The following is a 25,022-nucleotide window of genomic DNA, read 5'->3' as shown; positions in this document are numbered from 1 at the left end:
TTGGTAGCATTGCCTTTAAATTGTTTAACTTGGGACAAACATTTCACAAGCCTTCTACAAGCTTCCCACAATAAGTTGGGTGACTTTTGGCCCATTCCTCCTGACAGAACTGGTGAGTCAGGTTTGTGCTCGCACATGCTTTTTCAGTTCTGCCCACACATTTTCTATAGGATTGAGGTCAGGGCTTTGTGATGGCCACTCCAATACCTTGAATTTGTTGTCCTTAAGCCATTTTGCCACAACTTTGGAAATATTCTTGGGGCCATTTGGAAGACCCATTTGCGACCAAGCGTTAACTTCCTGACTGATGTCTTGAGATGTTGCTTCGATATATCCACATAATTTTCCTTCTTCACGATGCCATCTATTTTGTGAAGTGCACCAGTCTCTCCTGCAGCAAAGCACCCCTACAACATGATGCTGCCACCCCCGTGCTTCACTGTTGGGATAGTGTTCTTCGGCTTGCAAGCCTCCCCCTTTTCCTCCAAACATAACGATGGTCATTATGGCCAAACAGTTCTATTTTCGTTTCATCAGATCAGAGGACATTTCTCCATGTGCAGTTGCAAACCGTAGTCCGTATTTTTTATGGCGGTTTTGGAGCCGTGGCTTCTTTCTTGTTGAGCGGCCTTTGAGATTAAGTCAATATGAGACTCGTTTTACTGTGGATATAGATACTTTTGTACCTGTTTCCTCCAGCATCTTCACAAGGTCCTTTGCTGTTGTCCTTGGAATGATTTGCACTTTTCGCATCAAAGTACGTTCATCTCTAGGAGACAGAACGCGTCTCCTTTCTGAGCGGTATGATGCCTGCGTGGTTCAATGGTGTTTATACTTGCATACTATTGTTTGCACAGATGAACGTGATACCTTCAGGAATTTGGAAATTTCTCCCAAGGATGAACCAGACTTGTGTTCTACAATTTATTTTCTGAGGTCTTGGCTGATTTCTTTGGATTTTCCCATGATGTCAAGCAAAGAGGCACTGAGTTTGAAGGTAGGCCTTGAAATACATCCACAAGTACACCTCCAATTGACTAAAAACTCTCATAATTTTCAAATAAATTCATTAAAAATCCTAAAATGTGATTTTCTGGATTTTCTGGATTTTGGCTGACTAAAGAGAGAGAGAGATATATAGATAGATTTCCAGGGAGAGAGAGAGATTTCCAGGAGTGGTACATCCCTACCTTCTCTGACCTTGTGAATAATTCCGCAGCACACTGTCACACATTCTTCTGCAGTCATCCTCTTTTTACTCCACATCACCATCTTTCACTCTCCTCTCTCTCTGTCCATCACTATCTATCTCTGTTGTTCCTGTCTATCTATCTATCTCTGTTGTTCCTGTTCTGTTGTTAGGTGTTGGTGTTGCTGTTATGTTTGGAGGTCACCAATTGTTAAATTGAACCGCTGCTGACTATAATGTCTGTCTCTATCTAGTTACGAAGCTCTGTGCAGTCACGCGCACACACACTCACATTCACCTACTCACACACAAGGCAACAGCGACTTCATCTTATCCACCATTAGAGCAGAAACGTTAACTCGTTTAAGGAGCATGATCATCAATTCCAGGACAGACATGTGCATTCCACTTTAGTTGCTCCCATAGCTTTTATAGAGACAGTTTGATCAGTTGATGTAATGCATAGTTATGTCCATTTTTGGTGGCTTGTTTGTTCAGCATCCTTTATTCTGAAATGGCTAGTTTAGACCAGACTGACATCTTTATGTATTGAACATTTGTCATACAGTTGTGTGTGTGTGTGTGTGTGTGTGTGTGTGTGTGTGTGTGTGTGTGTGTGTGTGTGTGTGTGTGTGTGTGTGTGTGTGTGTGTGTGTGTGTATTTGTATTTATTAGGGATCCCCATTAGCTGATGCCATGGTTACTCTTCCTAAGGCCCTTACATTACTTGTAAATCAAAAAATAAAACAGTACATCATATAACATTATCACACCACTACATATCTACAATACTAAATGTATAATACCACCATACAACAATATTACAATGTGCGTGTGTGTAGAGTGCTTGTGTCTGTACATTTGTGGTGCGTCTCTTCACAGTCCCCGCTGTTCCATAAGGTGTATTTTTACCTGTATTTTTACCTGTTTTGTTATCTGACTCTACTGCCTGCATCAGTTACCTGATGTGAAATAAAGTTCACAGTAGTCACAACTCTATGTACTGTACTGTGCTCTTCCAATAGTCTGTTCTAGACCTGGGGATTGTGAAGAGACCTCTGGTGGCGTGTCTTGTGGGCATGCATGAGTGTCCGAGCTGTGTGCTAGTAGTTTAAACAGACAGCTCAGAGGATTCAGCTTGTCACCACTTCATACAGACACAAGTAGTGATGAAGTCAATCTCTCCTAGAATTTTATGCCATAACAATTTATGGAACAGCATGGACTGTGAAGAGACGCACACAAATGTACAGACACAAGCGCTCTACACACACGTACATTGTAATATTGTTGTATGGTGGTATTATACATTTGGTATTGTAGATATGTAGTGGTGTAATAATGTTATATGATGTACTGTTTTATCTTTTGATTTACTCAAAAGCATGTAGTTGGTAAAGATTGAAAAAAGTAAGGGGCCTAAACAGCTGCCCTGGGGAATTCCTGACTCTTTCTGGATTATGTTGGAGATGCTTCCATTAAAGAACACCCTCTGTGTTCTGTTAGACAGGCAACTCTTTATCTACAATATAGCAGGGGTTGTAAAGCTATAACACATTAAAAAAATTCCAGCAGCAGACTATGGTCGATAATGTCTAACAAAACAGCCCTCACAATATTTTTATCATACATTTCTCTCAGCCAATAATTGGTGTAAGTGCTGTGCTTGTTGAATGTCCTTCCCTATAAGTGTGTTGAAAGTGTGTTGTCAATTTGTTTACTCTACAATAGCATTGTATCTGGTCAAACACAATTTTTCCCAAAAGTTTACTAAGGGTTGGTAACAGGCTGATTGGTTGGCTATTTGAGCCAGTAAAGGGGGCTTTACTATTCTTGGGTAGTGGAATTACTTTTGCTTCCCTCCAGGCCTGACAGCACACATTTTCTAGTAAGCTTAAATTGAAGACATGACAAATAAGAGTGCCAATATCATCTGTTATTATCCTCAGTATTTTTCCATCCAGTTTGTCAGACCCCAGTGGCTTGTCATTGCTGATAGACAACAATAAATGTTTCACCTCTTCCACACTCAAAAGTACAATTATGGCATTTGTTGCTGGCATATCATGCCTAGGTTTTCTAATCTTGCCCATTTACAAATGAATTAAAGTAGTTGGCAATGTCAGTGGGTTTTGTGATGAATGAGCAATCATTTCAATGAAAGATGGAGCTGAGTTTGCCTTTTTTCCCCAAAATTTAATTTAAGGTCCTCCAAAGCTATCATTCTTTATATCATTTGTTATTGTTTCATAGTATAGACCAGCAAATATTCTTTACATCATCAACATAAGAATCACTACAAACTTGTTGTATGACCTCTTATACACTATATTAGGCACAGCCTTTGGAACTTTTGTTTTCCTATATATGGCTACTATATTCACTACTATATTCACTAGATTATAGATATTCCTAGATATGATAGATACTATATTCACTAAATCCAATTGACTTCGATACTGCTTTAAAGCAAATATCTGCAACATTAGCAAAGATATGATCAATGCATGTTGATGATATCAGTTCCTGTGCTGTTCGTAACTACCCTGGTAAAGGTTGACTGATAACCTGAACCAAGTTGCAGGCACGAGTTTACAGTTTGAAGCTTTTTCTTGAGTGGGACAGCTTGATGAAATCCAGTCAGTATTTAAATCACCCAGAAAATATCCCTTTCTGTTGAAATCACATATATGTGACTGTTAGCACTTGGTGGTCTATAGCAGCTTCCCACCAGAATGGGCTTTAGGTGAGGCAGATGAACCTGTAGCCATATTACTTTAACAGTATTTAACATGAGATCCTCTAAGCTTTACAGGAATGTGGTTCTGAATATAGACTGCAACACCTCCCCCATTGGCATTTCTGTCTTTTCGGTAAATGTTTTAACAATGTATTGCTACCACTGTATCATCAAGGGTATTGTCTGAGTTTCAGAAATAGTTAGAATATGAATGGCATATGTTGCAAGCAAGTTATTGACTTCATGAACCTTGTTTCTTAGGCTACATATGTTAAGGGCTATTCTTTATAACTTTTCTGTGTTGAACTGATTGATTTTAATGCTTTACTGGGAAGCTTATCAGAAGTAGACATGCTCATGTTATTTATATTGGAGCTGATAGTGCAGGGTGAGCTGCACTTCCTACTAGGGCTCACCGCCTCAGTGATAACAGTCTAACTCTGGTTCATAGGCACATGATTACTGCATACAATAGCTTTAGGATCAACAGACGTCAGGTCAGATAGGAGGCACATTCATTAAGTTACTTACATTGTGTCAGCCAACTCCCCTGCAATAACGCACATTTGATGCGGCGTTATGACAACTCGGCATCACAAAGGTATGGATTAACTGAGCTGGGCTTTGGCATCGCTGTCTCAACTCAGCCTTGAAATGCGTGGCCAGAGTGGAGGAGCCAATATCTTCTGTGTCAAAGTTATCTATAAAAGTGTTTCCAACAGAGCTACAGTAATCTTTTAGCCAGGTGTGTGAGTGGGTAGGTGGCTGAATCTTTCACAGCGTACCGAAAACTTTCCCGCTGCGCAACGTAACAGACCTGAAATGATTGGCTTCCTTTTTGGAATCTTTCAGTTCTTTAAAAACAATTTTCAGACGTTCCCGAGGTAGCCCTCCTGATGTCGTGTGCTTTTTATTTTTGTGAGTGTTTGTTTTGCTTAATCATTCGTCTCTTCAGACAACTTCAACCCCACTATGACCTGTCTGTTAGTTTGTTTCTACTGTGCGCGGTAAGGTGTTGACGTTAGCTCTGCTACAGGACGTGTCTTGCATAATATAGCCCAGTTCAAACTGTACATCAAAGTAACACTGTTAGGACACAGTTCATAAAAGGTCCACACACAGAGGATAAAAAAATAGGAATTGCAACATTGAGAATTTTAGGGCATTTTCTGTCTCACACAATCTCTCTCTGCAGTCAATACACAGTACACAATGGTTCCAGATCTCTGTAAGTTATATAGAGGAGTATCTGATACAAGACTACATTGGTTTCACACAGAGATACACTCCAATGGAGGGTCATTAATCATTCTCACAAAATACCTTTCACGAGAGCCATGGAGCCACCCCTGCTGCAGCCCCATTCCCAGTGGACCAGCACCAGTTTAAGTCCCTGCACAAGCATCTGGGGTTGTCTATTTCACACCCGCATCTCTCTCTCTCTCTCTCCTCTCCTCTCCTCTCCTCTCCTCTCCTCTCCTCTCTCCTCTCTGTCACACCTCTCCTCTCCTCTCTCCTCTCTCTACTCCCTCTCTCTCCCCTCTCTCTCCTCTCCTCTCTCCTCTCTTCTCTCTCCCTTCTCTCCTCTCACAATCTCTCCCCTCTCTCTCTCCTCTCTCCCTCTCCCCTCCCCTGTCTCACAATCTCTCTCTCTCTCTCTCTCTCTCTCTCTCTCTCTCTCGCGCCATCTCTCCCCCACTATCTCTATCTCTGAAGTGACAGACCGATGATTCATGTTTTAATGGGATGGTTTTCTGAGAGCTGCACGTTTAAAGAAATGGAGAAAATTAAGACAGACATGTCAATGTGTTTCCCTGTATTCCTTTAAAATATGTCTATTGATGCACCAGCACCTTAGACAGCGATTACAGCCTCGATTCTTCTTGGGTATGACGCTACAAGCTTGGCAAACCAGTATTTGGGGATGGAGTAGCATAGCTATTTTCAGTTCTCTCCAGAGATGTTTGATCGGGTTAAAGTCAGGGCTCTGGCTGAGCAACTCAAGGATATTCAAAGACTTGTCCCGAAGCCACTAATACGTTGTCTTGGGTGTGTGCTTAGGGTCATTGTCCTGTTGGAAGGTGAACCTTCGCTCCAGTCTGAGGTTCTGAGCGCTCTGGAGCAGGATTTCATCAAGGATCTCTCTGTACTTTGCTCCGTTCATCTTTCCCTCAAACGTGACTAGTCTCCCAGTCCATGCCGCTGAAAAACATCCCCACAGCATGATGCTGCCTCCACCATACTTCACCGTAGGGATGGTGCCAGGTTGTCCTTCTGGAAGGTTCGCCCATCTCCGCAGATGAACTCTGGAGCTTTGTAAGAGTGACCAAAGTGGTTTTGGTCACCTCCCTGACCAAGGCCTTTCTCCCCTGATTGCTCAGTTAGGCCGGGCAGCCAGCTCTAGGAAGAGTCTTGGTGGTTCCAAACTTCTCCATTTAAGAATGAAGGAGGACACTGTGTTCTTGGGGACCTTCAATGCAGCAATAAAACATATATTCCTCAGGATCTGGGCCTCGACAAAATCCTGTCTCCTGTCTGCCTCTTTGGACAATTCCTTCGACCTCATGGCTTGGTTTTTGCTCATTCACTGTCAACTGTGGGACCTTGTATAGACAGGTATGTGCCTTTCCATATCATGTTCAATCAATTGACTTTGCCACAGGTGGACTCCAAGTTGTAAAAACATCTCAAGGATGATAAATGGAAAGGATGCCCCAGAGCTCAATGTCGAGTCTCATAGCAAAGGAATGTCATTTTATGCTGTAGCGTTATGATTTCCCTTCACTGGAACTAAGGGGCCCGAAATATGAAAAACAGCCCCAGACCCCCAAAAACAGTAAGCTTGGCACATCTAGCCTCTGAGATTTTTTCCCATTCTTCAAGGCAAAACTGCTCCAGCTCCTTCAAGTTGGATGGGTTCTACTGGTGTACAACAATCACACCACAGATTCTCAATTGGATTGAGGTCTGGGCTTTGACTAGGCCATTCCAAGACATTTAAATGTTTCCCCTTAAACCACTCGAGTGTTGCTTTAGCAGTATGCTTAGGGTCATTGTTCTGCTGGAAGGTGAACCTCCGCCCCAGTCTCAAATCTCTGGGAGACAAACAGGTTTCCCTCAAGAATTTCCCTGTATTTAGTGCCATCCCATCATTCCATCAATTTCCCAGTCCAGTTTCCCAGTCCCTGCCGATTAAAAACATTGCCACAGCATGATGCTGCCACCACCATGGTTTACAATGGGGATGGTGTTCTCACGGTGATGAGAGGTGTTGGGGTTGCGCCAGACAGCATTTTCCTTGATGGCCAAAAAGTTCAGTTTTAGTCTCATCTGACCAAAGTTCCTTCTTCAATATGTTTGGGGAGTTTCCCACACGCCTTTTGGCGAACACTAAACATATTAAATTATTTTTTTCTTTAAGCAAAGGCTTTTTTCTGCCCACTCTTACCGTAAAGCCCAGCTCTGTGGAGTGCATGGCTTAAAGTGGTCCTATGGACAGATACTCCAATCTCCGCTGTGGAGCTTTGCAGCTCCTTCAGGATTATCTTTGGTCTCTTTCTTGCCTCTTATTAAGCCCTCCTTGCCCGGTCGTTGAGTTTTGGTGGCCGGCCTTCTCTTGGCAGGTTTGTTGTGGTGCCATATTCTTTAAATTTTTATTAATGGATTTAATGGTGCTCAGTGGGATGTTAAAAGTTTCTGATATGTTTTTATAACACAAACCTGATCTGTACTTCTCTACAACTTTGTCCCTGAAATGTTTGGAGAGCTCTTTTTTTCTTCATGGTGCCCCTTGCTTAGTGGTGTTGCAGACTCTGGGGCCTTCCAGAACAGGTGTGCAGTATATATACTGAGATCATGTGACAGATCATGTGACACTTGCACACAGGTGGACTTTATTTAACTCATTCTGTGACTTCTGAAGGTAATTGGTTGCACCAGATCTTATTTAGGAGCTTCACAGTAAAGGGGGTGATATGCACACACCACTTTTCAGATTTTTATATTTTTTTATATTTTGAAACAAGTAATTTTTTCATTTCACTTCACCAGTTTGGACTATTTTATGTCTGTCCATTACATGAAATCCGAATCAAATTCAATTTAAATTACAGGTTGTAATGCAACAAAATAGGAAAAATGCCAAGGGAGATGAATACTTTTGCAAGGCACGGTATACTATAACATTTGTAGTATCTATCACTTTCTATCACTAGCTATATGATTATCTAGCTACCAGCTCACACTGAAAAATGTTGTCTGTCATCCAACGTCATTTATCCAGATTACTGATTCCCTTCACTGATATTTTCTTGTTTCTTTGTGTGTGTGTGTGTGTGTGTGCGTGTGTGTGTGTAGACCATCGGGCCTAAGGAGGGTTGGCAGGTGTACAGCTCAGCCCAGGATACTGACGGTCGGTGTATCTGCACGGTGGTGGCTCCTGAACAGAACCTCTGCTCCAGAGACGCCAAGGGAAGACAGCTCCGCCAGCTACTGGAGAAGGTCACACACAAAGCAATACAGACACATACAGGACATACTCTCTCTATCAGGGCCGGGGGCCGGTTCCAGGGCCCTGTGTCTGCTAGGGGGCCCCCAACCAATGCATGAGTGTGTGTGTCTGCTAGGGGGCCCCCAACCAATGCATGAGTGTGTGTGTCTGCTAGGGGGCCCCCAACCAATGCATGAGTGTGTGTGTCTGCGTCTGCTAGGGGGCCCCCAACCCCCCAAATGAAATAAGTATATACTGTATTTTCATTTTTGTAACTCAGTCAGGTTCTCAATTTACTGTTGAGCGTTAGGTGCAATTTCAAAATTTTGGTGTGCGTCAGCAGTTTTTCCCTGATAGTCAGTCAATGAGCCCCCATGTCAGTTCAGGCAGATCACTCGAGATTGACTTCGGAATTGGACATCTGTCCAGCAACAGTGTGTGCTCTTACCATCAAGTACAGTAGGCTTGGGTTTTGCTAGTGTCTTGTAGACTGGGTGAAAAATGGGTGTAATTCCATTCGAAGGTAATCCCATGACTCAAATAGAATAACATTTGATTTGTCAATTGTGCCAAATACAACACCTTACTGTGAAATCCTTACTTACAAGCCCTTAAAACCAACAATTCAGAAAAACTATTTTAAGTAAGTTTTTTTTCAACTTTTTTTTTACTAAAGCAAGAAAAAAAAGTTACACAATCAATGAACAATAATGAGGCTATATACATGTACAGGGGGTTTCGGTACCGAGTCAATGTGCATAGATAATAAACAGCGAGTAGCAGCAATGCAAAAAAGGGGGTCAATGAAAATTGTCCAGGTAGCGATTTGATTAACTTTTTAGCAGTTTAATGGCTTTAGGGTAGAAGCTGTTAAGGACCATTTTGGACCTATAATTGGCGCTCTGGTACCACTTGCCGTGCAGTACCGGCTGGTATAGAGAGCTCCTGGATGGCAGAAAGCTTGTGCCCGGTGATGTACTGGGCCATATGTACTACCCTCGGATGCCAAGCAGTTCCCATACCAAGTGGCGATGCAACCAGTCAAGATGCTCTCGATGGTGCAGCTGTAGAACTTTTTGAGTATCTGAGGATCCATGGCAAATCTTTTCAGTCTCCTGAGGGGGAATAGGCATTGCCATGCCCTCGCCACGACTGTGTTGCTGTGTTTGGCCCATGATGGTGTGTTAGTGATGTGGATGCCAATGAACTTAAAGCTCTCGACCCACTACACTACAGCCCGCTCGATGTTAATGGGGGCGTTCTCCTGTAGTCCCCGATGAGCTCTTTTGTCTTGATCACTGATAGTGGAATTTCTATAATTCCTATGTGTTTTGTAGCCAAAAACAAATTCGAACTCAATTCTAATTCATTAATGATTTGTAAGTTCATTAATTATGCATGAAGTAGATTGAGACCAGTCTTAAAAGCCAAGGTAATAATGTTTAATTCCAGAGAGTACTAAATGCATACACACATTTCCACAGGTTATAAACTGAAAATGACGTCAGCGTTTTCCAAACGTTCTATTTCACAAGCAGAGGGGCCCCCTAGCTTTTGAGCCTTCGCGTTATCAGCACGAAGTCAAGGCCAGTCAGTATAAATCAACATTCTCGACAATCTGGAGATGGCCCGTTCCCACCACCTGGAGACCTGTACAACTGAATGAACTAAGGAACAGACCTTCATTGTTACTAAACTCCTGACTACATTATATACAATTGGGAAAGGGAGCAAGAGAGAAACTTCACATGTACAGTACATTATAGCATTTGGACTAGTCAGTTCTGATTGTAATGTAGACATAATTAGTCATTTCAACCATAATTTCCTCTATCAATCACATTGAGAGAGAGGTTGTTGTCCTGGTTCAACACTGACAGGTCTCTGACCTCCTCCCTGTAGGCTGTCTCATCGTTGTCGGGAATCATGCCTACCACAGTTGTGTCATTGGCAAAACTTAATGATGGTGTTGAAGTCATTTGTGGGTGAACAGGGTGTACTGGAGGGGACTAAGCACACACCCCTGAGGTGCCCCTGTGTTGAGGATCAACGTGGCAGATGTGTTGTTGCCTACCCTTACCACCTGGGTGCAGCCTGTCAGGAAGTCCACGATCCAGTTGCAAAGGGAGGTGTTTAGTACCAGGGTCCTTAGCTTAGTGATAAGCTGTAGTAGTCAAAGACCATTATTCTTACGTAGGTGTTCCTTTTAACCAGGTGGGAAAGGACAGTGTGGAGTGCAATCGAGATGGGGCAGTATGCAAATTGTAGTGAGTCTAGGGTTTCTGGGATGATGGTGTTGATGTGAGCCATGACCAGACTTTCAAAGCACTTCATGGCTCTAGATGTGAGTGCCATGGGACGTTAGTCATTTAGGCAGGTTTTCTTGGCGCACAGGGACTGTGGTGGTTTGCTTGAAACATGTATATTTTACAGAGTCGGTCAGGGAGAGGTTGACATGTCAGTGAAGACACTTGCCAGTTGGTCAGCGCATGCTCTGAGTACGTGTCCTGGTAATCCATCTGGCCCTGCGGCCTTGTGAGTATTGACCTGTTTAACCTCTTGCTCCTACCTGACACGCAGGCGTCCCATCTAGACATCTGGAAATGCAAATGCAATACGCTAAATGCTAATAGTACTAGTTAAAACTCAAACGTTCATTAAAATACACATGCAGGGTATTGAATTAAAGCTACACTCGTTGTGAATCCAGGCAACAAGTCAGATTTTTAAAATGCTTTTCGACGAAAGCATGAGAAGCTATTATCTGATAGCATGTAACACCCCAAAAGACCCGCAGGGGACGTAAACAAAATAATTAGCATAGTCGTCGCTACACAAACCGCACAAATAAAATATATAACATTCATTACCTTTGACCATCTTCTTTGTTGGCACTCCTAGATGTCCCATAATCACTATTGGGTCTTTTTTTCGATTAAATCGGTCCATATATAGCCTAGATATCGATCTATGAAGACTGTGTGATAAACTGAAAAAAATAGCGTCTTATAACGTAACGTCATTTTTAAAAATTAAAAAAGTCGACGATAAACTTTCACAAAACACTTTGAAATACTTTTGTAATGGAACTTTAGGTATTAGTACACGTTAATAAGCGACCAAATTGATCACGAGGCGATGTATATTCTTTAGCTGTCCGTCTGGAAATAATGTCCGGGTAAATCTCAACCAAAATATCCGGTCGGAGACTTGAACAAATGGCTTGTCTCTTCTTCGTTTGACCAAGAAACAAATCCTAGGAAAATGACAAGACTGTTGACATCGTGTGGAAGCTGTAGGTATATTGCAACCTCAGCCCCATTTATTGTGGTTCGCCTTTATCAATGGGTTGAAGTGGCGGATGGATATATATTTCCATTTTCAGTGATCAGATTTTCCTGCGCTTTTCGATGAAACGCACGTTCTGTTATAGTCACAGCCGTGATTTAACCAGTTTTATAAACGTCTGAGTGTTTTGTATCCACACATACTAATCATATGCATATACTATATTCCTGGCATGAGCAGCAGGGCGCTGAAATGTTGCGCGATTTTTAACAGAATGTTCGAAAAAGTAGGGGGGAGGAGTAACAGGATAAAGGTCTTACTTACATTGGCTATGACGAGTGTGATCACACAGTCGTCAGGAATAGCTGGTGCTCTCATGCATGTTTCAGTGTTGCTTGCTATTTAGTTAATCTGGTAGGCTCTAGGCAGCTCAGGGCTGGGTTTCCCTGAGTAATCTACTTAACACCTACCACAGAATCATGGCAATACCTACCATAGAATCAAGGCAATACCTACCATACAATCAACACAGCACCTACCATAGAATCAACACAACACCTACCATAGAATCAAGACAGCACCTACCATAGAATCAACACACCTCCCATAGAATCAACACAACACCTATCATATAATCAAGACAACACATACCATAGAATCAAGACAACACCTACCATAGAATGAAGACAACACCTACCATAGAATGAACACAACACCTACTATAGAATCAACACGACACCTATCATAGACTCAAGACAACACATACCATAGAATCAAGACAACACCTCCCATATAATCAAGACAACACATATCATATAATCAAGACAACACATACCATAGAATCAAGACAACACCTACCATAGAATCAAGACAACACCTACCATATAATCAAGACAACACATATCATATAATCAAGACAACACATATCATATAATCAAGACAACACATACCATAGAATCAAGACAACACCTACCATAGAATCAAGACAACACCTACCATATAATCAAGACAACACATATCATATAATCAAGACAACACATACCATAGAATCAAGACAACACCTACCATAGAATCAACACAACACCTACCATAGAATCAAAACAACACCTTCTACCATATTGAATGTGCTTCTGTTTGCTGTAGTCCAGAACATATTGGAGGTAGTTGTATTCTCTGGTCCAGGTGCAGAACATGTCCCAGTCCATTGAGGTGTTGAACCTGAGGACCCAGAGGGACTTCCAGTACGTCATGAAGATGGAGAATCAGATGAAAGGGCTCCAGACCACGCTCAGACAGATAGAAGACGACAGGAAGACCATTATAACCAGGAACTTCCAGGTACAGAACATAGGATACATTAAAGCAATAGGATACATTAAAGTACAGAACATTACAGCACTAGTATACATTAAAGTACAGAACATTACAGCACTAGTATACATTAAAGTACAGAACATTACAGCACTAGTATACATTACAGTACAGAACATTACAGCACTAGTATACATTAAAGTACAGAACATTACAGCACTAGTATACATTAAAGTACAGAACATTACAGCACTAGGATATATTACAGTATGGCCTCTTCTATCTTCTCCTTCTACCATTATGGCTTCTTCACTCTTCTCTCCACTTCTGTCATTATGGCCTCTTCTCTCCACTTCTGCCATTATGGCCTCTTCACTCTTCTCTCCACTTCTGTCATTATGGCCTCTTCTCTCCACTTCTGTCATTATGGCCTCTTCTCTTCTGCCATTATGGCCTCTACTCTTCTACCATTATGGCCTCTTCACTCTTCTCTCCACTTCTGTCATTATGGCCTCTTCTCTTCTGCCATTATGGCCTCTACTCTTCTACCATTATGGCCTCTTCACTCTTCTCTTCTGTCATTATGGCCTCTTCTCTATTCTCTTCTGCCATTATGGCTTCTTCTCTTCTACCATTATGGACCTCTCTTCTCTTCTACCATTATGGCCTCTTCTCTCTTCTCTTCTACCATTATGGCCTCTTCTCTCTTCTCTTCTACCATTATGGCCTCTTCTCTCTTCTCTTCCACCATTATGGCCTCTTCTCTCTTCTCTTCCACCATTATGGCGTCTTCACTCTTCTCTTCTACCATTATGGCCTCTTCTCTCTTCTCTTCTTCCATTATGTCCTCTTTTCTTCTCTCTTCTCTTCCACCATTATGGCGTCTTCACTCTTCTCTTCTACCATTATGGCCTCTTCTCTCTTCTCTTCTTCCATTATGTCCTCTTTTCTTCTCTCTTCTACCATCATGGCCTCTTCTCTTCTCTCTTCTGTTCTACCATTATGGCCTCTTCTCTTCCATTCTACCATTATGGCCTCTTCTCTTCTACCATGATGGCCTCTTCTCCTCTCTTCCATTCTACCATCATGGCCTCTTCTCCTCTCTTCTGTTCTACCATTATGGCCTCTTCTCTTCTCCTTCTACCATTATGGCCTCTTCTCTTCTCCTTCTACCATTATGGCCTCTTCTCCTCTCTTCCATTCTACCATTATGGCCTCTTCTCCTCTCTTCCATTCTACCATTATGGCCTCTTCTCCTCTCTTCCATTCTACCATTATGGCCTCTTCTCCTCTCTTCCATTCTACCATTATGGCCTCTTCTCCTCTCTTCCATTCTACCATTATGGCCTCTTCTCCTCTCTTCCATTCTACCATTATGGCCTCTTCTCTTCCATTCTACCATTATGGCCTCTTCTCTTCCATTCTACCATTATGGCCTCTTCTCTTCCATTCTACCATTATGGCCTCTTCTCTTCCATTCTACCATTATGGCCTCTTCTCCTCTCTTCTGTTCTACCATTATGGCCTCTTCTCTTCCATTCTACCATTATGGCCTCTTCTCTTCCATTCTACCATTATGGCCTCTTCTCTCTCTTCTGTTCTACCATTATGGCCTCTTCTCTTCTCCTTCTACCATTATGGCCTCTTCTCTTCTCCTTCTACCATTATGGCCTCTTCTCTTCTCCTTCTACCATTATGGCCTCTTCTCTTCCATTCTACCATTATGGCCTCTTCTCCTCTCTTCTGTTCTACCATGATGGCCTCTTCTCTTCCATTCTACCATTATGGCCTCTACTCTTCTACCATTATGGCCTCTTCACTCTTCTCTTCTGTCATTATGGCCTCTTCTCTATTCTCTTCTGCCATTATGGCTTCTTCTCTTCTACCATTATGGACCTCTCTTCTCTTCTACCATTATGGCCTCTTCTCTCTTCTCTTCTACCATTATGGCCTCTTCTCACTTCTCTTCCACCATTATGGCCTCTTCTCTCTTCTCTTCCACCATTATGGCGTCTTCACTCTTCTCTTCTACCATTATGGCCTCTTCTCTTCTTCCATTATGTCCTCTTTTCTTCTCTCTTCTCTTCCACCATTATGGCGTCTTCACTCTTCTCTTCTACCATTATGGCCTCTTCTCTCTTCTCTTCTTCCATTATGTCCTCTTTTCTTCTCTCTTCTACCATCATGGCCTCTTCTCTTCTCTCTTCTGTTCTACCATTATGGCCTCTTCTCTTCCATTCTACCATTATGGCCTCTTCTCTTCTACCATGATGGCCTCTTCTCTCTCTCTTCTGTTCTACCATTATGGCCTCTTCTCTCTTCTCTTCTTCCATTATGTCCTCTTTTCTTCTCTCTTCTCTTCCACCATTATGGCGTCTTCACTCTTCTCTTCTACCATTATGGCCTCTTCTCTCTTCTCTTCTTCCATTATGTCCTCTTTTCTTCTCTCTTCTACCATCATGGCCTCTTCTCTTCTCTCTTCTGTTCTACCATTATGGCCTCTTCTCTTCCATTCTACCATTATGGCCTCTTCTCTTCCATTCTACCATTATGGCCTCTTCTCCTCTCTTCTGTTCTACCATTATGGCCTCTTCTCTTCTCCTTCTACCATTATGGCCTCTTCTCTTCTCTTCTACCATTATGGCCTCTTCTCTTCCATTCTACCATTATGGCCTCTTCTCCTCTCTTCTGTTCTACCATGATGGCCTCTTCTCTTCCATTCTACCATTATGGCCTCTACTCTTCTACCATTATGGCCTCTTCAATCTTCTCTTCTGTCATTATGGCCTCTTCTCTATTCTCTTCTGCCATTATGGCTTCTTCTCTTCTACCATTATGGACCTCTCTTCTCTTCTACCATTATGGCCTCTTCTCTCTTCTCTTCTACCATTATGGCCTCTTCTCTCTTCTCTTCTACCATTATGGCCTCTTCTCTCTTCTCTTCCACCATTATGGCCTCTTCTCTCTTCTCTTCCACCATTATGGCATCTTCACTCTTCTCTTCTACCATTATGGCCTCTTCTCTCTTCTCTTCTTCCATTATGTCCTCTTTTCTTCTCTCTTCTCTTCCACCATTATGGCGTCTTCACTCTTCTCTTCTACCATTATGGCCTCTTCTCTCTTCTCTTCTTCCATTATGTCCTCTTTTCTTCTATCTTCTACCATCATGGCCTCTTCTCTTCTCTCTTCTGTTCTACCATTATGGCCTCTTCTCTTCCATTCTACCATTATGGCCTCTTCTCTTCTACCATGATGGCCTCTTCTCCTCTCTTCTGTTCTACCATTATGGCCTCTTCTCTCTTCTCTTCTTCCATTATGTCCTCTTTTCTTCTCTCTTCTCTTCCACCATTATGGCGTCTTCACTCTTCTCTTCTACCATTATGGCCTCTTCTCTCTTCTCTTCTTCCATTATGTCCTCTTTTCTTCTCTCTTCTACCATCATGGCCTCTTCTCTTCTCTCTTCTGTTCTACCATTATGGCCTCTTCTCTTCCATTCTACCATTATGGCCTCTTCTCTTCCATTCTACCATTATGGCCTCTTCTCCTCTCTTCTGTTCTACCATTATGGCCGCTTCTCTTCTCCTTCTACCATTATGGCCTCTTCTCTTCTCCTTCTACCATTATGGCCTCTTCTCTTCCATTCTACCATTATGGCCTCTTCTCCTCTCTTCTGTTCTACCATGATGGCCTCTTCTCTTCCATTCTACCATTATGGCTCTTCTACCATTATGGCCTCTTCTCTTCTCTTCTGTCATTATGGCCTCTTCTCTATTCTCTTCTGCCATTATGGCTTCTTCTCTTCTACCATTATGGACCTCTCTTCTCTTCTACCATTATGGCCTCTTCTCTCTTCTCTTCTACCATTATGGCCTCTTCTCTCTTCTCTTCTACCATTATGGCCTCTTCTCTCTTCTCTTCCACCATTATGGCCTCTTCTCTCTTCTCTTCCACCATTATGGCCTCTTCTCTCTTCTCTTCCACCATTATGGCGTCTTCACTCTTCTCTTCTACCATTATGGCCTCTTCTCTCTTCTCTTCTTCCATTATGTCCTCTTTTCTTCTCTCTTCTCTTCCACCATTATGGCGTCTTCACTCTTCTCTTCTACCATTATGGCCTCTTCTCTCTTCTCTTCTTCCATTATGTCCTCTTTTCTTCTCTCTTCTACCATCATGGCCTCTTCTCTTCTCTCTTCTGTTCTACCATTATGGCCTCTTCTCTTCCATTCTACCATTATGGCCTCTTCTCTTCTACCATGATGGCCTCTTCTCCTCTCTTCTGTTCTACCATTATGGCCTCTTCTCTCTTCTCTTCTTCCATTATGTCCTCTTTTCTTCTCTCTTCTCTTCCACCATTATGGCGTCTTCACTCTTCTCTTCTACCATTATGGCCTCTTCTCCCTTCTCTTCTTCCATTATGTCCTCTTTTCTTCTCTCTTCTACCATCATGGCCTCTTCTCTTCTCTCTTCTGTTCTACCATTATGGCCTCTTCTCTTCCATTCTACCATTATGGCCTCTTCTCTTCTACCATGATGGCCTCTTCTCCTCTCTTCTGTTCTACCATTATGGCCTCTTCTCTTCTTCCATTATGTCCTCTTTTCTTCTCTCTTCTCTTCCACCATTATGGCGTCTTCACTCTTCTCTTCTACCATTATGGCCTCTTCTCTCTTCTCTTCTTCCATTATGTCCTCTTTTCTTCTCTCTTCTACCATCATGGCCTCTTCTCTTCTCTCTTCTGTTCTACCATTATGGCCTCTTCTCTTCTGTTCTACCATTATGGCCTCTTCTCTTCCATTCTACCATTACGGCCTCTTCTCTTCTCTTCCATTCCACCATTATGGCCTCTTCTCCTCTCTTCCATTCTACCATTATGGCCTCTTCTCCTCTCTTCCATTCTACCATTATGGCCTCTTCTCCTCTCTTCCATTCTACCATTATGGCCTCTTCTCCTCTCTTCCATTCTACCATTATGGCCTCTTCTCCTCTCTTCCATTCTACCATTATGGCCTCTTCTCTTCCATTCTACCATTATGGCCTCTTCTCTTCCATTCTACCATTATGGCCTCTTCTCTTCCATTCTACCATTATGGCCTCTTCTCTTCCATTCTACCATTATGGCCTCTTCTCCTCTCTTCTGTTCTACCATTATGGCCTCTTCTCTTCCATTCTACCATTATGGCCTCTTCTCTTCCATTCTACCATTATGGCCTCTTCTCTCTTCTGTTCTACCATTATGGCCTCTTCTCTTCTCCTTCTACCATTATGGCCTCTTCTCTTCTCCTTCTACCATTATGGCATCTTCTCTTCCATTCTACCATTATGGCCTCTTCTCCTCTCTTCTGTTCTACCATTATGGCCTCTTCTCTTCCATTCTACCATTATGGCCTCTTCTCCTCTCTTCTGTTCTACCATCATGGCCTCTTCTCTTCCATTCTACCATTATGGCCTCTTCTCTTCTTCCATTATGACCTGTCTCTGTCTTTATGTCTGCCTCTGTCACTAACACTGTCACTGTGCCTGTTTCGGTCACGGTCACTGTCTCTGTGCCTTTCTCTGTTTCTGTGCCTGTCTCTGTCTCTGTGCCTTTCTCTGTTTCTGTGCCTGTCTCTGTCTCTGTGCCTGTCTCTGTACCTGTCTCTGTCTTTATGACTCTTTCTGTATCTGTCACGTTGCCTGTCTCTGTCTCTGTGCGTGTCTCTGTCTCGTGCCTATAACTGTCTGTGAGCCTGTGCCTGTCTCTGTGTCCGTCTCTGTGTCTTTCTCTGTCTCTGTGTCTGTGCCTGTCTCTGTGTCTGTTTCTGTCTCTGTGCCTGTCTCTGTGCCTGTCTCTGTGCCTGCCTCTACGTGCCTTTCTCTGTTTCTGCCTCTGTGCCTGCCTCTGTGCGCGTCTCTGTCGCTGTGCCTGTCTTTGTGTCTGTCTTTGTGTCTGTCTCTGTGCCTGTCTCTGTTTCTGTCGTTGTGTCTGTCTATGTCTCTGTGTCCATCTGTTGTCTGCTTCAGGAACTGAAGAACAAGATGGATGAGCTGCAGCCTCTGATCCCTGTGTTGGAGCAGTACAAGACAGACGCCCAGCTCATCTCCTCCTTTAAAGAGGAGATCAGGAACCTGTCCATGGTGCTCACAGCTATTCAGGAGGAGATGGGGGCATACGACTATGACGAGCTCTACCAGAGGGTCCTCAGACTGGACAGCAGGCTGCACAACTGCATGGGCAAACTCAGTGAGTAGAACCAGATCAATATCCACTGCGTGGGCAAACTTAGTGAGTAGAACCAGATCAATATCGACTGCGTGGGCAAAACCCAGTGAGTAGAACCAGATCAATATTGACTGCGTGGGTAAAACCCAGTGAGTAGAACCAGATCAATATCGACTGCGTGGGCAAAACCCAGTGAGAAGAACCAGATCAATATCGACTGCGTGGGCAAAACACAGTGAGTAGAACCAGATCAATATCGACTGCGTGGGCAAAACCCGGTGAGAAGAACCAGATCAATATCAACTGCGTGGGTAAAACCCAGTGAGTAGAACCAGATCAATATCGACTGCGTGGGCAAAACCCAGTGAGTAGAACCAGATCAATATTGACTGCGTGGGTAAAACCCAGTGAGTAGAACCAGATCAATATCAACTGCGTGGGTAAAACCCAGTGAGTAGAACCAGATCAATATCAACTGCGTGGGTAAAACCCAGTGAGTAGAACCAGATCAATATTGACTGCGTGGGCAAAACCCGGTGAGTAGAACCAGATCAATATCGACTGCGTGGGCAAAACCCAGTGAGTAGAACCAGATCAATATCGACTGCGTGGGCAAAACCCGGTGAGAAGAACCAGATCAATATCGACTGCGTGGGCAAAACCCAGTGAGTAGAACCAGATCAATATCGACTGCGTGGGCAAAACCCGGTGAGAAGAACCAGATCAATATCGACTGCGTGGGCAAAACCCAGTGAGTAGAACCAGATCAATATCGACTGCGTGGGCAAAACCCGGTGAGAAGAACCAGATCAATATCGATGCATGTGCTCGTACAAAACTCTGCGACACCACGTGGGATACCACAAGCAGTATTGCCAAACAGCTTTCACATGCAGCCAATACCTATGGCCAATTAATTGAGTCCGATATGACCGCCTGAGTCCTAGAGCTTAGTGTGTGCTTGTCTCCGCCAAGCCTGGTTTTAATATGTACAGCGTTGTTCGGTAGAACTCACACAGTGGCGCAGGCATGACATTGCCTTGAGAAATGTAGTATGAAGAGGAGGAAAAAAACAGTACGTCTTAACGCTGCATTTCTTTATTTACAGCATGTGGGAAATTAATGAAAATCACTGGACCTGTAACAATAAAGACATCTGGCACCCGGTTTGGAGCATGGATGACTGACCCACAGGCCTCTCAGAGAAACAACAGGGTGAGTTATGGGTTGGGAGTGGAGGAGGTGGGAGGTGATAGCTCTGTCTGTGGGTGTGTCTCTCTCTGGCTGTTAAACAACATCTCTGTTTTGTTTCCGGACTACTAAGGAAGGATTCAGAACAATAATCAAAGACTGTCATGACCTAATATCATGGGGTTGGTTTTCATCTAGGGGTTTCTGAGATGGGAATATTCAATAGCTTTTCTGATAGATTTATAATGCCTTGGGAAGTGGTTCAGGTATTAGATTTATAATGCCTTGGGAAGTCGTTCAGGTAATTGATTTATAATGCCTTTTGAAGTCGTTCAGGTAATTGATTTATAATGCCTTTTGAAGTCGTTCAGGTATTAGATTTATAATGCCTTGGGAAGTGGTTCAGGTATTAGATTTATAATGCCTTGGGAAGCCGTTCAGGTATTAGATTTATAATGCCTTGGGAAGTGGTTCAGGTATTAGATTTATAATGCCTTGGGAAGTGGTTCAGGTATTAGATTTATAATGCCTTGGGAAGTCGTTCAGGTATTAGATTTATAATGCCTTGGGAAGTGGTTCAGGTATTAGATGTATAATGCCTTGGGAAGTGGTTCAGGTATTAGATTTATAATGCCTTGGGAAGTCGTTCAGGTATTAGATTTATAATGCCTTGGGAAGTGGTTCAGGTATTCGATTTATAATGCCTTGGGAAGAGGTTCAGGTATTAGATTTATAATGCCTTGGGAAGTGGTTCAGGTATTAGATTTATAATGCCTTGGGAAGTCGTTCAGGTATTAGATTTATAATGCCTTGGGAAGTGGTTCAGGTATTAGATTTATAATGCCTTGGGAGGTGGTTCAGGTATTAGATTTATAATGCCTTGGGAAGTCGTTCAGGTATTAGATGTATAATGCCTTGGGAAGTGGTTCAGGTATTAGATTTATAATGCCTTGGGAAGTGGTTCAGGTATTAGATTTATAACGCCTTGGGAAGTGGTTCAGGTATTAGATGTATAATGCCTTGGGAATTGGTTCAGGTATTAGATTTATAATGCCTTGGGAAGTCGTTCAGGTATTAGATTTATAATGCCTTGTGAAGTGGTTCAGGTATTAGATTTATAATGCCTTGTGAAGTGGTTCAGGTATTAGATTTATAACGCCTTGGGAAGTGGTTCAGGTATTAGATTTATAACGCCTTGGGAAGTGGTTCAGGTATTATATTTATAATGCCTTGGGAAGTGGTTCAGGTATTAGATTTATAATGCCTTGGGAAGTCGTTCAGGTACATTGCCTTGCAAAAGTATTCATCCCGCTTGCCATTGTTCCTATTTTGTTGCATTTCAACCTGTAATTTAAATAGATTTTTATTTGGATATCATGTAATGGACATAGACAAAATAGTCCATATTGTGGAAGTGAAATGAAAAAAATGACTTGTTTAAAAAATACATTTGAAAAGTGGTGTGTGCATGTGTATTCACCCCCTTTACTATGAAGCCCCTAAATTAGATCTGGTGCAACCAATTTCCTTCAGAAGTCACATAATTAGTTAAATATAGTCCACCTGTGTGCAATCTAAGGTTCACATGATCTGTCACATGATCTCAGTATACTGTATATACACGTATTCTGAAAGGCCCCAGAGTCTGCAACACCACTAAGCAAGGGGCACCACCAAGCAAGTGGCACCATGAAGACCAAGGAGGGCATTAAGGACCAAGGTTTGGGTTATAAAAAAATATCCAAAACTTTGAACAGCCCATAGAGCTCCATTAAATCCATTATTAAAAAAATGAAAGAATATGGCACCACAACAAACCTGCCAAGAGAGGGCCGCCCCCCAAAACTCACAGACCAGGCAAGGAAGGCATTAATCAGAGAGGCAACAAAGAGACCAAAGATATCCCTGAAAGAGCTGAAAAGCTCCACAACGGAGATTAGAGTATCTGTCCATAGCACCACTTTAAGCCATACACTCCACAGAGCTGGGCTTTATGGAAGAGTGGACAGAAAAAAAGCCATTGCTTAATTAAAGAAAAAATAAGCAAACAAGTTTGGTGTTCGCCAAAATACATGTGGGAGTCTCCCCAAACTTACAGAAGAAGGTACTCTGGTCAGATTAAACAAAAAATGTATATTTTTGGCCATCAAGGAAAACGTTATGTCTGGCGCAAACCCAACACCTCTCATCACCGCGAGAACACCATCCCCACAGTGAAGTGTGGTGGTGGCAGTCTGCCAGTGATTTGAGACTGGGACGGAGGTTCACCTTCCAGCAGGACAATGACCCTAAGGATACTGCTAAAGCAACACTCGAGTGGATTAAGGTACATTTAAATGTCTTGGAATGGCCTAGTCAAAGCGCAGACCTCAATCCAATTGAGAGTCTGTGGTATGACTTAAAGATTGCTGTACACCAGCGGAACCCATCTAACTTGAAGGAGCTGGAGCAGTTTTTCCTTGAAGAATGGACAAAAATCCCAGTGGCCAGATATGCCAAGTTTATAGAGACATACCCCAAGAGACTTGCAGCTGTAATTGTTGCAAAAAGAGGCTCTACAAATTATTGACTTTGGGGGGGATTGAATTGTTATGCACTCTCAATGTTTGTTTCACAAATAAAATATGTTTTCTCTTCAAAGTGGTAGGCATGTTTTGTAAATCAAATGATACAACCCCCCCCCCCAAAAAATAAACTATTTTAATTCCAGGTTGTAAGGCAACAAAATAGGAAAAATGCCAAGGTGGGGTGAATACTTTCGTAAGCCACTGTATATTCATAAGAGAGATGGAGAAAAAAGTAACCTTTCCGTAAAGATATTTAAATGTATGTTGCATGTTATCTCAGTCAGTGTTCATTTTAAATACACATCAGCTTGTGGTTTCCACTAATTCCTGCTATTCATCTTTCTTTGACATAGGTCTGGTACATGGACAGCTACACCAACAGTAAGATTGTACGTGAGTACAAGACCATGGACGACTTTGTAGCTAACGTGGTGTCTCGAACCTACAACCTCCCATTTAAATGGGAGGGAACCGGTCACGTGGCATACAATGGGTCCCTGTATTACAACAAGTACCAGAGCAACATCATTGTGAAGTACAGTTTTGAGACGGGTCGGGTCCTGGCTCAGCGGGCTCTGGAGTACGCCGGCTTCCACAACACCTACCCTTACTCCTGGGGAGGATACTCCGACATCGATGTCATGGCCGACGAACTGGGCATGTGGGTAGTGTACGCAACCAATCAGAACGCGGGAAATATCGTCATCGCCCAGATGGACCCGGACACCCTGGAAGTCCGGAAGACGTGGAACACGGAATATTCCAGACGGAACGCGGGGGAATCCTTTATGATCTGCGGAACACTCTACATCACCAACTCTCACCTGACAGGTGCTAAGGTCTACTACGCGTACTCCACTAAGACCTCCAGCTATGAGTACACAGACATCCCTTTCCACAACCAGTACTTTCACATCTCCATGCTGGCCTATAACTCCAGGGAGAGGCACCTCTATGGCTGGAACAATGGACACCAGGTGCTGTTCAATGTCACTCTGTTCCACGTCATCAAAACCCAAGACGACTCCTAGAGGACACGAGAGATGAAATGTCACAAGTCCTCATATGGACACCGTAGAAATGACAACAGCAACTTTCCAAGGCAAAGCGCCATCATTTGTGATATAAAAAGGGACCTTGTTGCTTTACAACCTTGTTCATGTTTTTCCTCACCTCCTCCCTAAAGTGAACTGCTCTGTCATTACGTTGTCATTACTTGAAGAAATTGCCCTTTTTTTGTATTTTCTGGGCCAGAACACTTGAGGTGACTTGAACACGGACAGAATGTCATAGATTCTATTTATCCTCTCTTCTTCTTTTTTTTTTTCTCCCATCGCTGCTGAAATAAGAGTTTACTGTATGGCCTTATTTACTGCTGTCTTTACGTTCTCTATGATCCACAGGCTCTTGATAGATATGTGCATGAATGTCTGACATTTTGTCTGCTGTAATTTACGATGATAACAGTGTATTTTCAATGGTTCTGTTCCAGATGTCCTTCAGTTCTCACAGTGTTTGTAGTGACGTCTATTTAAAGTATTTACACCTAGTTACACCTTTATTATTATTATTATTATTACACCTAGTTTGAGGTCCTCTCCAGAGTCTTTACTGCCATGTTACATGAACAGTCTGATTATGGAAAACATTGTGGTGACAATTGTACGTCTCTATGCGAAAGCTAAGTAAATATTTTGTTTGTTATAAAATACTGTATCAAAAGTGTATCAGTTTTTTTATTTGTGTTTCAAAGGCATTACCTCTTATAGCACAAAACTGAAACCCACCCAATGCAGCACCAAAGTAATTCAATGCTTTTATCTTGGTATGAAAATGCTGCGTCTTGATATACACTAGGTGCACTAAACATTAACAAGTGCTCGTTCCAAGACACAGACTGACCAGGTGAATCCAGGTGAAATCTATGATCCCGTATTGACGTCACTTGTTTAAACCACCTTCAATCAGTGTAGATGAAGGGGAGGAGACAGGTTAAAGAAGGATTCTTAAGCATTGAGACAACTGAGACATGGATTGTGTACCTGTGCTA

General features: G+C 42.7%; 1 protein-coding gene across 3 annotated transcripts in view; it reads left to right on the top strand.

Moving 5' to 3' along the window:
* The window catches only part of LOC118369591 (noelin-3-like), a 44,213-nt gene extending 19,525 nt beyond the window's left edge, over positions 1–24,688 (top strand). For 2 of the 3 annotated variants that reach the window (XM_052499357.1, XM_052499353.1), the window contains 5 exons: positions 8,286–8,429; positions 12,889–13,044; positions 19,016–19,235; positions 20,323–20,429; positions 23,326–24,688. In XM_052499357.1, coding sequence (XP_052355317.1) covers positions 8,286–8,429; positions 12,889–13,044; positions 19,016–19,235; positions 20,323–20,429; positions 23,326–24,003 — 1,305 coding nt within the window. In that variant the 3' untranslated portion in view covers positions 24,004–24,688. The remainder of the gene's footprint in view (positions 1–8,285; positions 8,430–12,888; positions 13,045–19,015; positions 19,236–20,322; positions 20,430–23,325) is intronic. The other variant, XM_052499364.1, reaches the window with a different exon arrangement.
* The last annotated feature ends 334 nt before the right edge of the window (positions 24,689–25,022 follow it).

Source organism: Oncorhynchus keta, chromosome 4 (assembly GCF_023373465.1).
Source record: "Oncorhynchus keta strain PuntledgeMale-10-30-2019 chromosome 4, Oket_V2, whole genome shotgun sequence".
Lineage (NCBI taxonomy): Eukaryota > Metazoa > Chordata > Actinopteri > Salmoniformes > Salmonidae > Oncorhynchus > Oncorhynchus keta.
This window is presented reverse-complemented; position numbering and strand designations above follow the sequence as displayed.